At 41.5% G+C, this 15,283-nt stretch overlaps 1 protein-coding gene across 1 annotated transcript in view; it reads right to left on the bottom strand.

The window, feature by feature from the left end:
- The window catches only part of HADH (hydroxyacyl-CoA dehydrogenase), a 45,695-nt gene that overhangs the window by 19,934 nt on the left and 10,478 nt on the right, over nt 1–15,283 (bottom strand). Inside the window, 2 exon segments of the mRNA XM_011989811.1 lie at nt 620–777; nt 5,909–6,037. Coding sequence (XP_011845201.1) covers nt 620–777; nt 5,909–6,037 — 287 coding nt within the window.

The raw sequence follows: 15,283 nt of genomic DNA, 5'->3' as shown, positions 1-15,283 counted from the left end.
CCTTTAAGGAAAACAGTATGGAGATTTCTCAAAAACTAAACATAGAACTACCATGCGATCCAGCAGCCCCACTATTGTGTATATATGCAAAGGAAAATAACTTATTCTATCAAAAAGATCCCTACACTCATATGTTTACTGCAGCACTATTCACAACAGCAAAGACATGAAATCAACCTAAGTGTCCATCCATGGCTGATTAAAGAAAATAGGGCATATATACACCATGGAATACTACTCAACTATAAAAAAGAATAAAATCATGTTTTTTGAAGCAACATGAACAGGAATGAAGGCCATTATCTTAAGTGAAACAACTCAGTCAAATACCACATGTTCTCACATATAAGTGATAGCTACGTAACAGGTACCCATGGACATACAGAGGGAAATAACAGACACTGGAGACTCCAAAAGGTAGAAGGGTGGTGAGGGCTGAAAAATTACCTATTTGCTACAGTATTCACTATGTGGGTGATGAGTATACTAAAAGCCCAGACTTCACCATTACATAACATATGCATGGAACAAAACTGCACTTGTACCCACAAATCTATAAAAACAAAAAATAAAAATGAAAAACAAAGTAAAAAAAAAAAATTGTCCAGAGGTTACATACTCAGCAGCAAACTTGTCCAGCCTTTTGAAGAGCTCGTTTTTCACCTTCAGATTCTCCACGATGGCTTCCACCACCAAGTCTGTGCTGTGGACAACAGAGGCTGCATCCGTGCTGGTCGCTATGCTGCTCAAGGTCTTCTCCACAAATTCACCGCCAGCCTAATGTAGTGGGAGGAAGAAGAGAACATTCACCGGGCTCACTGGAAATCAAGTTCTTAGCTCTGCTCCCGTTAGTAAACTGGGTGTTCAGAGCACCTGTACTGGCCCACCCTATCTGTTCTCAAAGTGTCCACGAAGCCTGTAATTTATCCTTCCACAGCTCCGCACCATCCACTAGTCTTGAGGTGGTGCTGACTATCCATCTCTAATAAAAGCAGAGAGTAGCTCCTATTAGAGCAAGGGCAAGAGCCAGGGTAACAAAGCCGACTTAGCATTTATCAAATAATTATTGCCAGTCGTGTGCCTGAAACCGTTGTTTCCGAAACAAGCTAGACACAGCCTCCGCTGCCAAAGAGCTCGCAGTTTTCATTGTTTCCTCATTTTCCTCCTGTGACTCCAGGTTTCCATAGACCTCAATAAGGACAGAATCGGAGATGGTGCCTCTATAAGCCGCCATTTTATTTCATGGTGTAATTTGTCCCCAGGGCATCAAAATAGTCATAATCAGCAAAGGCATCCAAAATCATCATAGAATAAGCAGCTAGATCTCAGCTGTTCTACAGAAATACTTTACTAGCCACATTAAAAAAAGGGAAAAGAGGCCGGGCGCAGGCAGATCACAAGGTCAGCTAATTTTTTTGTATTTTTAGTAGCGACGGGGTTTCACCATGTTAGCCAGGTTGGTCTCCATCCGCCCGCCTCGGCCTCCCAAAGTGCTGGCATTACAGGCATGAGCCTCCGCGCCCGGCCTCTTTTCCCTTTTTTTAAGGTGGCTAGTAGAATATTTCTGTAGAACAGCTGAGATCTACCTGCCTAGCTACTTGGGAGGCTGAGGCAAGAGAATGGCGTGAACCCGGGAGGCGGAGCTTGCAGTGAGCTGAGATTGCGCCACTGCACTCCAGCCTGGGCGACAGAGCGAGACTTCGTCTCAAAAAAAAAAAAAAAAAAAAAAGGGAAAAGACATTCACAGGTAAAATTAATGTTATTTAACCCAATATATCTAAGATGCCATCATTTCAACAGGTAATCAATATTTAAAAACATTGAGATGTTTTATGTTTTTTCCCCTATTACAGCTTTAAAATCTAGTGTATATTTTACACTGAGAGCACATCTCCATCTAGACTAGCCACATTTCAAGCACTCAGTAGCCACTTGTGAGTAGCTATTATACTGGTGGTCAGTATAGAGCTAGATAAACATAGTATGTCAACTAGGCAAAGTGAAACTGACACCTCCCTCCTCAGTGGTGTCCCTGGCAGAGGAGAGAAATCTCAGGAGTATAGACTTCTGAGGAGTAGCTAGCCAGAGCTGAGCAACTTGAGTACAGGGGCTATCCTTTTATCTTTAGGGTGTCGCTCAAAAACTCAGCCCGAGGAGATAATTAGCTGAAAGTTTGTAAACAAGGGGAAAATGCAGGCTATCTGGGTCAAGCTCACTCTGTCCTAGACTCCAATCCTCAGGCCAAGGCTCTTATAATCTCATCTGTCTGGACCCTCCTCATAACACATCCCCTGTGTGGGGTCCCACTACGATTAAGAATATCAGGGACAGGTGGGCCAGGCGCGGTGGCTCACTCCTGTAATCCCAGCACCTTGGGAGGCCGAGGCGGGCGGATCACGAGGTCAGGAGATCCAGACCATCCTGGATAACATGGTGAAACCCCGTCTCTACTAAAAATACAAAAAATTAACCAGGTGTGGTAGCAGGCACCTGTAGTCCCAGTTACTCGAAAGGGTGAGGCAGGAGAATGGCGTGAACCTGGGAGGCAGAGCTTGCAGTGAGCCGAGATTGTGCAACTGCACTCCAGCCTGGGCTACAGAGTGAGGCTCCGTCTCAAAAAAAACGAATATAAGGGACAGGTGAAGAAGATCTTAATGTAAAAAGTAAAGTAGAGGTTCCTCTTCAAAAAGACTGTCCTTCCCGTCTAAGAATAAATAGTAACTTTTCTTAGAAGCAAAATTTAGTCTAAGATCTGTGCTAACATTCTTAAATATCTGCTAGCTGTAATAAAGAAATCAATGTACTTTATGTTCTTAGCTCCCACAATTTAGCCTAAACATTTGCCCTGGCATGCTTATACTGGTCCAAGTGGGCATTAGGTCACAGCCTCTTCCTCTTCCTTATTTAGAGGTGTTTTTACCTTTCTCAGCATTTCACAAGTTACTTCCTCCTTGCTTTGTTCTTCTCTGCCTTTGCCTCTTTTTAAAAGTTCTAAGTTGCTAGCCAATCAAGACAAATACATTTGAATGTGAAGTTCTGTTCCAGCCAACAGAAACCTGACACAGCAGTAAAGTGGACATGTCATGTGATAAATGACCCTGTCTCCTTTGTTCGGTGTACTCTTGTGGCAAAACTGCTGGCAAGTGTACCCTTTCTGCAAAAAGTAAAAGTGGCCTTGCTGAGGAAATTAAATTTATGTTCAAGTGCTATTTCTTTACAGCACCAAACAACAAGCATTTCTAACATTAATCTGCCTGTGATATTTATTCTTTGAATTTCATCCAAGAGAAGGTAAAATTATCTCCACCGTCACCTCTCTGGCTTTTAAAGGCCACTAGACTTTGGGAAAAAAAAAATGCATATCAAAACCACAATGATTGCAGGACTCGGTGGCTTATGCTTGTAATCCTAGCACTTTGAGAGGCCAAGGTGGGAGGATCACTTGAGGCCAGGAGTTTGAGAGCAGCCTGGGCAACACAGTACAACCCCATCTGTAAAAAAAAATTTTTTTTCTAATTAGCTGGGTGTGGTGGCTCACATCGATAGTCCTAGCTACTCGGGAGGAGATCCAGACCATTCTGGATAACATGGTGAAACCCTGTCTCCACTAAAAATACAAAAAATTAGCCGGGCGTGGTAGCGGGCACCTGTAGTCCCAGTTACTCAAAAGGGTGAGGCAGGAGAATGGCGTGAACCTGGGAGGCGGAGCTTGCAGTGAGCCGAGATTGTGCAACTGCACTCCAGCCTGGGCTACAGAGCGAGGCTCCGTCTCAAAAAAAAAGAATATAAGGGACAGGTGAGAGAATGGCTTGAGCCTAGGAATTCAAGGCTACAGTGAACTATGATCACACCACTGCTCTCCAGCCTGGGCAGCAGAGCAAGACCACATTTCCGAAAAAAAAAAAAAAAAAAAAAAACCACAATGAGATACTACTTCACACCCAAGATGACTACAGTAAGAAACAAAACAAAACAAACATGGAAAATAGCAAGTGTTGGCCAGGATGCGGGGAAACTGGAACCTTCGTACACTGCTGGTGGGAATGGGAATGTAAAATAGTACAGTCACTACAGAAAACAATTTGGTGGTTCCTCAGAGAGCTAAATATAGGATTACCATACAACCCAGCAATTCTATTTATAGGTATATAACCCAAAGAATTGAAAACAGAGACTCCAAACCAATAGTATACCAATGTTCACTGCAGCATTATACAAAATAGCCAAAAGGTAAAAACAACCCAATTCCATTAACAGATAAATGGGTGATATGGTTTGGTTCTGTGTCCCCACCCAGATCTCACCCTGAATTGTAATAATCCCCACATGTCATGGGACAGGCTCCGTGGGGGGGTGATTTATAAAGGACAGTTCCCCTGCACATGCTCTCTCTCTTGCCTGCTGCCATATAAGACATGATTTTGTTCTTCCTTCACCTTCCACCATGATTGTGAGGCCTTCCCAGTCATGTGGAACTATCAGTCAATTAAACCTCTTCCCTTTATAAATTATCCAGTCTCAGACATGTCTTTATTAGCAATGTCAGAACAGACTAATACAATGGGTTAAAAAAAAAGTGGTATAAATCCAATGGAATATTAAATTGGAATATGATAATAATCCAGTGGAATATTAAGCCATAAACAGGAATGAAGTTGGCTGGCGTGTGCTGGCTCACACCTGTAATCCCAGCCCTTTGGGAGGCCCAGGTGGGTGGATCACAAGGTCAAGAGATTGAAACCATCCTGGCCAACATGGTGAAACCTCGTCTCTACTAAAAATACAAAAATTAGCTGGGCATGGTGGTGCATGCCTGTAATCCCAGCTACTCGGGAGGCTGAAGCAGGAGAATTGCCTGAACCCAGGAGTTGGAGGCTACAGTGAGCCAAGATTGTACCACTGCACTCCAGCCTGGCGACAGAGTGAGACTCTGCCTCAGAAAAAAAAAAAAAAAAAAGAATGAAGTTGTGACACATGTTACAACATGGATGAACCTTGAAAACTTTACGCTAAGTGAAATAAGCCAGACACAGGACAAATATTGTATGATTCCACTTACATGAAGTATGAATGTGCAGGCGTAATTAATGCTACTGAATTGTATAGTTTAAAATGGCAAATTTTATGTTATATATATTCTACCATAATAAAAAAATTTTTTAAAAGCATCTAGATATATCACCTTAGATAACTGAAGTGAGAAACAACAAATGCCCTATGCGTACTTTTCTCTGTCTGCATACAGTGAGAAATTCTATCCAAGCCCCAAGGAAATCAATCTTAAGCAACTTCAACAAGATGACAAAGGTAAATTAAAATTTGTTTGGGTGATTTGTGCTGTATTTCTAATTAAATGCAAACTCCTACGTGAAAGTGCACCGAAAAAGCAGCATGGCCCTCAGTCACTGACTCCTCCTCATCCCACCATGCTGTTTTTTCCCAACCTCTACGGAGTTCCTCAAATTCTTCTATCTCTTCTGCTCCTGGAAAGCAGAATTATTCACTCTTAGTTTCTATAAATACCATATTTATTATATCATTCTCTTCTTAACTTGTAGTATAAAAATTATCTTCCCGTTTCTTCTTCCATCCTTTTAGCAAAACAAGTGTTCTTCAATTCCAAATTCTCAGTGTTCTTCTAGAATGAGTTCACTACCTGTACAAGCTTTCTTCTCAACCTTAAATCCCAACCAACAAAATGGTTATTTACTTCTCCTGTTTTGTAATCAGTACTCCCTGAATGTTTAATAATTACGTTATTATATTGGTTTAAAGTTATGGAAAAATGAGTTTTACACGAACAAACTGAAAAAAAAGAAAAAGAAAGCAAGCCAGAAATCCCCCATTGCCCTGCAAATGTAAAGCAGTCAGAGGACTTGTCTTAAAGACATCAATAATAAGAAATTACCTTAGGGTTTTCTGCAAACTTCTTCTTTGCCACTTTCCTAAGGCTTTCCTCAATTCCCTTTTTGGATTTTGCCAGAATGTCCTCTGTCTGGTCTACCAACACTACTGTGTGACCAGTTGCTGCAGCAACCTAGAGCAACAAAAGAACAGTTTCTTTTTAAAAGAAAGAAAACATAACACACACATACACATACACATACACACACACACACACACACACACACACCCCACCCCACCCCAAAAAGCAGTGGCATTTCATATTCCACATGAATTCTACTATCATTCCATTCAAACTACTGAGTGAACATATAAGAAGTCAACATTAACTAAACGCACACTTCTTGCGAGGCACTGTTCTAAACCCTTTATATTGAATACAACAAATTCTCAAAACAACTGTCAAAGGTTAAGAAGCGTTCCTATGGTTACTCAATAGGTAGACAGCAGAGCCGGAATCTGAATCAAAGTCCTGAAGGCCACGCTCTAGATACTTCTCTGTACTGATTCTAACACTGCAACTGTTCCATTCAGGGGCTACTAGCTACCATGTGGCTATTTAAATTAATTGGAATTAAGTAAAATTAAATATTCAGTTCCTCAGTGGCACTAGCCATATTTCAAAGTGCTCAGCAGCCTGTTCCCAGAGCACCCACTCCCCAGCCACCATCCTTTTCTCCTTGGAGCTGGAGCCCCTTGTGCAGCTTGGCCTCTTGGCCCTTCTCTTCTGCAGCCCTTAAATCAGCAATAGGTAAGACTTCAAACTCTAATAATGGTGGCAAAAAGACTCCTGTCCCCAAGGGCTATTTGGTGACAAGACTCCCATGAAAATGAAGTCTTTGGGATCAGCTAATTTAGGATGGGCAATTCCCTGCCTTCACCATGCCACCCTGGCTGAGGGAGGAATCCTAGGGTACAGGGTATGTTTAGTGAAGCTGCCCAAGCTCACACACAGCCAGCTAAGCGCAGTCCCAGTGAGTGACAAATCAATCCCTATTTCATCACTGTCTGGCAATAGCTTCAGCAAGGATCATGGAATAGGTATTGTGGCTAAAAGCAAACCATTGGGTCACCTTGATCACCTTACAGGCATGTATATGTCAATCAATTCAGGACAGAAGCAAGAGGACAGGCATGACCTAATACAATCATAAATGATGCAAGAGGACAGTAGAACTGAGATGCCCCTCAGGATCCGAGAAGCCCCCTGCAAACCATTGTTTTGGAACCTCGATGATACCAACAGTGTGCAGGAGAGGGGCAAGTTATCTGGAATGAACCTGCCCAGAGAAGAACAAGGAGATGACAGAAATAGTCCCAAACTATGGTTGTGATATAAGATTTTTGAAGCCAGGCAACCAAAACTCAAAAGCAGAAAACCAAAGAGTAAAAGAAACAGAAACAAAAGAGCAAAACCTAAAGGCAAAGACGTTCAAATCCCAAGGCAAGATTTCCAAAGAACAGTTTGGTAAGACAGGTTTTAAATGCAAGGTTATTTCAACTGCACTCATGGCTCCCTGAGAATGCAGCACACGGTGGGCTCATGTCTGAGCCTGTGGACCCATAGGCTGCATCAGCACCGTCTGGGAACCAAGGCATGAAAACGCTCCCAGGACCGAAAAGTCTGACAACCAGGACTGGGCAACCGGAACAACGGGGGATGAGTTATCTTGATACAAGGACAGAGGCAAGCAGGAAACCAGTCCATCAGCAGAAACATTCCACAGGCTGCAGGCAGGCAGCAGAGTAAAACAACGTCCCCAAAGCAAAACCCTCATCAATCCAACCCAAGGTTTTCCTCTAAGTGGCAATGGACCAAGGCCCATCTAGTCAATGATTCAAATCATCTGATGCAAATTTGAACCTCCAATTCAATAAATTCAATGTAAAAAAGCAAGAGCAAATTTTGTGCAGAAAAGACTTAACATGGCAGGCCTGAAACTGCTATCCTTAGAAAAAGGCCTGTTAGCAAGGTTGGCCCTTGGTTGCCATCTGGAACTTAGATCTTTCAGGAGGGTTCTCAGCATTCCCTGATAAGTATGCCTTGCTGTGCCTAGACTGTGTGTGCAAACAATGCAGTTTATGATGCATACCTGCTTTCTTTCTGAGTATGGAATTTTCAAACTTGCCAGGTAGGGGTGTTACATGACCAATCCCAACAAAAAACCTGGACACTCTAATGAGCTCTCCTGTGTTAACAGAAAAAAACAAACTCTGTAAAATATTTTAAAGAGATTTATTCTGAGCCAGTGAGTGACGATGGTCCAGAGAACAGTCTCAAGACGTCCTGAGAGAGAGTGCCGGAGGTGGGCTGGTGGGCAGTCAGGGTTGGTTTGGTTTAGTTTTGTCCATTTTAGGGAGACAGGAATTGTAGGTAACATCAGAAATCAATGCATAGAAAGTAAACATTGGTTCAGCCTAAACAGGTGGGATATCTTTAAGCTGGAGCTTACAAGTCATAGGTGGATTCAAAGATTTTCAGATTAGCAATTGGCTGAAAGAATTAAGCTTTGTCTCAAGACCTGAAGTCAGTACAAAAGAATGCTCAAATTAAGAAAAGGGAGTCTGCTGTCACATGATGGTATACAAGAAGTTGGAAAGTAAGCCACATTATAGTAGGTTAATTTTAAAAATCTGTTTAACAAGAGTATGGTTTGCAGGGCATGACTTAATGCTTGCCTGGCATGGCCTTAGGTCCTGTTTCTACAAAGAGTCTGTTCTGTCAGTCTTTTGGTCTCTATTTCACCGTTAATGCTGATCAGTTGTGCCTAAACTCCAAACGAGAGTTAGAACGAGGTGCCTCTGACCTCCCTTCCCATCATGGTTGGAAAGCTCAATTTTTCTCCCTACTTCAGTTTAAAGGCTGGAGCATTTTCTATAATTTCGGACTCTCCAAAATGCCTACACTTGCATACCTGGTCTAGTGAGAAGGCAACAATTGTATGCTGTAAATGGTTATTCCTGGCAGACTTTTTTAAAAAAATTCTTTTTACTTTAGCTTTTCTTTCCTTGATTATCTCACAAAGCTTCAGGAAAACACAAAAGAAATCTTATAGTGTAGACATTTCACAGACATAGATAGAAAGGACGCTCCTGCTTGAATGTAAAGTGCATATGGTTAGGTCTGAAAGGAGAAAATACAGGTAAACAAGAGAAATTTTAATTCTCCTTAAATTTTTCCATTTTATGGTAAATCTCTGTGATGCAGGTCACAATTTATTGTGTTGCAATAAACTACCACTATAGCATAACTTCAAGTGATTTCAAGTTATAGTAGCATTTTCATTTTACCCACGTGCAGAGATCAACCCAATCTAAAAGTGCAAGGTTCCTTGCCATCATTTCTTACAGTCATACCCTAGAGACACAAGGTCAGTAACTTCTAAGGGCAACCTCAAGTCTTAATCATCTTTACAAACCCCAGTGCCCGACCCATGACCCACAGTGAGCAATCAATGCATGAACAACATACAAACCTGATGCCTGGTACATATTAGACGCTTAATAAAATATACACAGGATTATAGGTCCAATGTTCTTTGACTAATCTATCCACATGGAGTTGGCGTTCATCTCCTGCTGGTGCGTTAGTCTAAATGGGCCATCACAGAGATGGACTCAAGATATTAGATAGGCTATTCCTTTCTCTCATTTGGACCATAAAAACTGCACAACTTTTATCCCAGACTGGTTCGAAAGGCTAAGACACTCTTAAGCATGGGTGAGCAGCCATAGGCCACCTGAAGGCCACATCATTTATTTCTGAATTATGAGTGCACTTGTCTTATTTCTTCTATGAGATCTCTAAGAGCTGAGACAGCCAACAGAAGTCAATCTCTACCTAACCTCAGAAAGAAGCTTTTGAAAAGAAGCCAAATGCAGCAAAAATAAGAGGTGCCACGTACTGAGCATCTACTATGTGCCAGGTTCATAATCTGCATTTTCCAAAACTATTTCTGATTAATCCAACAACCCTAATCCATTTTATAGATGAGGAAAACTGATGCTTAGAGAGGTTAAATAACGTGTCTAAGGCCGCAGGGCTACTAAGTGAAACTAATACACACCCTCAACAAGAATCCTTCAGCTTCAATCAAAGTCACAGTAATAGCAAAAATTACTCGATAAACAAGAGCACCTACCCAGACAAATGACAGTTTCCATGTCAGTATTACAGACTCAAAAGCAACACAGAACACCCTTACCCTTTTGTGGTTTTAGGACAGGGGTTCTCAAAGTGTGGGTCATGGACCAGCAGCAACAATCACCCGGGGACTTGTTAGAAATGCAAATTCTCAGACTCCACTCCAGACCCAATGCATCAAACTCTGAGTAGGGCCCAGTGAGCTGCGGTTTAGCAAGCCTTCCAAGTGATTCTGATGCTCACCAAGGTTTCAGAACCACTGCTCTAAGATCTGTGCTCCAATCTGGCACAGATTAGAAACAATTGGGAATATTGTAAAAGCCCAAAACCCAGGCCCCACCTACAGATATTTGAATTCCTCTAGCCTGGGGTGGTGCCTAGTCATTCCTACTTTTAAAAACACCCCCAGGTGCTGAGCACCGCCCTAAAATGACCTGTTGGTCCTGATCCCTATCCCTGCCTACACCAGCCACTCCTGGGTTGCCATCTACTCCTCAAACCACTGAGAAGCTCTAAACCAATTGAGTTCCAAAGTCTTCCTGTTGCTCTCTGAAAGTTCCAGACGCTATCCTGAAGATACTATTGGGAAGACTCCTCCCCCACACATTCCCCAAGGAAAGGTCAAGCCCCACTAGGCCTCCTGCCTGGGACTCTCCACATCAGGGTCTTGCTCCATCACTCCTACATAAAGCTTGCTTCTTAATTCCTTTCTTGAAGGTCAAGCCCTGCACTTGCTTCCCTGATTATGTTTGTTCCAGCCCCTTTCTCTGCAATAGTGCTCTTCTAGCCTTGACGTCTGGCCACACTTGCATCTTCCATCCCCTGTACAGATCCTTGATGGTCACCTGCCTGCTCCCGGCTGACTAACCACCACCTTTGAGCTTTGATCCTCCTTTCTTCTCCCCAGGTCACAATGCTGAGAGAAAATCCTGAATCTCCTAGAGAAGAAATTCCTTGAAAGACTCCACAACCAACTGAAACCAGAGCCCACTGAGGTTTGCCAGCCCTAGTACCAGCTCCCATAGAGAGTGCATTCCAAATGCCAGACACCAGGCCTATCCTATCTCATTTAATTTTATTTAACCAGTTCTCCAAGGTCAAATGTCAATTTTAATGAAGTGTCACTTCACAGTTACGTAGTTTGTTCTTTTGAAACAGACAATTATGATATTAAAATCTGGATTAAATGAGCATATGACTGTTTTTGATATTTGGAAGAGAAAAATTCATCACAGTTACCATTATGCCTATAACTAATTATTCTTCCAAAGAAAGAATCTGGACAACACACATTTACAACATAAATACCGTACTGACCATTGTGAGGCTCCATTCTTTAGCATTCAAAGTCCTAACAACAACATTATCAAGTGCCTGTAATTGCTCCATTCTCCCACCACTTTTCTTTCTTCAACTCATGGCAAAATGTCCTTGGAGGAGACACTGTGGCTTCACTTGGCACAAATAATATGAACACAAATGCACATAAGGGCATGGGTATCTCAGAGCTCATTATGCCTAGTACATTCAAATCATCCAGAATACATTTATATTAATTCTAGGATCATCCAAAAAGAGGCAAATTTTAAGACTTTTTTAATGTAAGTTTTAGATCCCCAAAGACCCTAGTTTGAAAAACAATGGCTTCATCTAATCTTTTTGGCAACCATAAGATCAAATATTAAGAAAGAAGTATCTTGATTAGGAATATCCAATACAGACAAGAAAGAAAGAAAGAAAGAAAGGTGTATATGGTAAGTTACAGTATCAAATAAACATTTAAACTGAATACAGTGTTATCACTTGGTTTAACATTCCTTTTAGTACCACATAACACCCTGAACACTAGTTTAGGGGCATCTTACCTCTTTAACAATAGCCTCCCAGCTGGGCTTTCAGCCTCCAAGCTCAGCTCTCCCAACCCTTAACAGATATTTGTTTCATCTTCTTAAGGTAAAACTCAAACATCTTCCCCGCAGGGTCATGTTCCTTCCTCTAGCAGACACCCAGGTCTTGAAGTGTAGTAACTCCTAAGGCTGTCATACACACATTCTTCAGCTGCTTCTTTTTGACCTTAAAAATCTCTTTTCTATCTTTCTTTCTTCATTCCTTTCTTGAAAGAATTATCCCTCATTGCTGCTGAGGTCAACCTTTTTCCTATGACAGATATGGAAGTTCATGATTATGGTTTCCAGTTATTCCTCCTGAATAAAATCTGGAGTCCTTCAAGTGATTATTCATTCACAGCTTTTGGTTACATGTTGGTTTGAAGCTACAAACAGAACAAGAAGTGCTATGTTTCTCTTGAAAGCCAGGTAGATACACTGGAGTATACCACAACTTGGACAGCAAGGAAGCCTTTGTAGGGTAAAAAAATGCAGAGGTTAGAAAACGCTTCCCGTTGAATGATCAAAGGTTACAGACAAAAACACTTGGCTTCTCAGAGGTATGTGCTTTTGATCCTTTGCCCAAGACTTGTGCTCCCCTAGGGATGGACCAAAACTACCACTTAGAGCACCACACTAGGCATGCTACTGCATTCATTCCTTCACTGACTACAGTCTATTGACTCAACACCTACCCTGTAAGGTGAACATAACAAAATCCCCTACTCTCAGAGAGCTTGCACTTCTCATAAATTATCCCCTCTGATTCTCATAACTGCCTTTGGGGAAGGCACATTATTCTGTCTACACGTGACAGGGAGCTCAAGCTGCCTGTGCACACACCTTTCTTGACCCTGGAAGACATGGGGGGTCTGAGGGCAATAGCCTGAAACAGCACCGAGACAGGCAAGGGCCAGACTCCAGAGCCTGTGTGCCAAGTGGGGGGATGGAAAACATTCCTTAACCTCAGCAGGCTGTCTCCTCATCTATAAAACAGGGGCAATAGGGTTGCTGGGAGGGTTAAATCAGTTAATACAAGTCAAAAACCTGCAGTGGTGCCTGGCACATCACAATAGCTTGGGGTTTTTTGTTTCCTAGATTTAAAATCCCTTAATGGCTGAAATTGATTTGGTCTTTGTATCCCTTAGTACTTATCACATGCCTTGAACATGATAGCTGTTCAATAAATAACTGCTAAATAACAAATGCTTAGGACAGTAGTAACCTGATTTGTAGTCTTCCCCAGCCACACCACACGTCTCCCTCCTCTGTGCTATCTCATGGCTCTGTGCCCTTGCTCATGTGGTCTCCTCTGCCAGACATGTCCTGCTCCCTCATTGCTAATTCATGGACTTCAACTCTTCATAATCTAATATAGACACCACATCTCCTTCAGTGAAACTTCTCCCAACCCTTAGTAGAGGTAATCACTTCTTCTTTGTGCCTCTAGTGATTTACAGATATAGCAGATCTTTTGCACAGGAATACTGAAAGAAAATAACTGGGTGTGCAGCTGGTGTGAACCACCAATGGGTGCTCAGTTATGTAATGGCAGCCCAGTCCCCAGGATGTGAACAGAACAGAGAAATACAAACTTAACTGGTTATAGACTATTTCATATCATAAGAATCTCACTGATTTCAGAATAAAAGTTATTAACCAACCAGAGCATAGGAGAAATCCCAGAAGTGAAAGATGAATGATACACTTGAAATAGAAAAGCTAACCATACCAACCTTTTTTTCTTTAAAAAACTGATATGTAATAGCTGTACATATTTTGGGGGTACATATGACATTTTGATACTTACTTAAAATGTGTAATGATCAAATCAGGGTAACTGGGATATCCAGTTATCTTATCTGAACACTTAACTTCTCTTTGCCAATACCAACTTTAGATGATGAAATCAAGATAGCATGGAGAGACCTTTTCAAAAGTGCTGTTGCATCATCCACTTCAGATTCTCAAGCTGCCGTTACCACAAATCCCAATATAGGGTGGTTAGGCACACTCCTATCTGCAGGCCAACTAGTATTTCCAGTAAATACAAATTTCATAAACATAAAGGCAGTACAATGTATACATATATCTTTTTTTAACATAAGCTTTTTTAATGTCCCTTTTTCCTTAGCATAAGATATATATATACACACTATATGTCATATCACATCTTAAGTATTTAGAAACCATACTTTAAGGCAAGGTATGTAAACTATTAAAACTTTCATCTGTTTCAGATCAAATCCCAGATATGACAGGTAGGCTGTCTGTGCCTACATTACAATTAGTTGTTCATACCTGTACTTCTTCCACTAGACAGTGGGTTTCTCAAGAGCAGCAATCGCATCTTACTTTTTACCTGCCCAGATGTCTAGCACAAGGGAGATATTTCATACTCATGAAATGAACACTTGAATGACAGAGCTATTTTTTCATAAGCCTCAATTTGTAAATTATTTTAGAAATAAGTTCTCAAGAAGTCATGACTGGTTTTGTTGCTAGAAACCTTTATGACAAACTTTGTGTAAGCTTCAAGTTACTTTAAAATTATGAGAAATCACATTATTAGTTTGAAAAGGATAGTAAGAAAAAAAGGAGCTAACAGCCAGAGTCTTTAGTCAATTCCCGAGTGGCAAAAATGCTACAAAAGTCTCTCTCTGTTATTTTGGTGAGCAGATTAACTGCTTTCTAGTACTGGTGGTTGTGATGCTAGGTAAAAGGGGAAATGGAGGGCAGTTGCTATGTGTTGCCCAGTGCAAGATCAATATTCTTTAAGCGGTACCCAGCCCTGTGATTTCACAATGGATGTGAGCTTAATTCACTCCAACATGTGAATGTGTCTTATACCTTTCACCAAAGAGGCTGTACGTAAGGCCAGAGGCATGCCAACCCTGTGTCTGCGCCTGGCTGTGAGGGGCACATGTGTGAATCAGGTCAGAGATGGCCACAGACACACGAGCTCACTGCTCTCCAGTACAGGTTTCTTCTCTATCACAGAAGGGAAACTAAGACACCTAGTTTCTCAACTACTTTAAGAGACTGGCAAAAGCATTTATTGTTTAATCAGGATCATCAGTTTTGAGAGAAAGCAACCCAGAGATCATTCAGTGTGGGACTCTCAAACATTTTAGCCATGAACACCTTTCTCCTTAAGAATGCATATTGAAGGTCAATATGTAAAACAAAGGTCAGAGAAGGAATCTTCGCCAACCTTCTGGGAGCCATTAAGGAGATTAATGAAATCTCTAATGTCCATCACAGTATAATGTTAAAAACCTCTGATCTATTCATATCCATCAGGATGACTATTACTAAAAAAAAAAAAAAAAGAAAAAAGAAAAAAAAG

Source organism: Mandrillus leucophaeus, unplaced genomic scaffold (assembly GCF_000951045.1).
Source record: "Mandrillus leucophaeus isolate KB7577 unplaced genomic scaffold, Mleu.le_1.0 Scaffold364, whole genome shotgun sequence".
In the NCBI taxonomy this organism is placed as follows: Eukaryota; Metazoa; Chordata; class Mammalia; order Primates; family Cercopithecidae; genus Mandrillus; species Mandrillus leucophaeus.
This window is presented reverse-complemented; position numbering and strand designations above follow the sequence as displayed.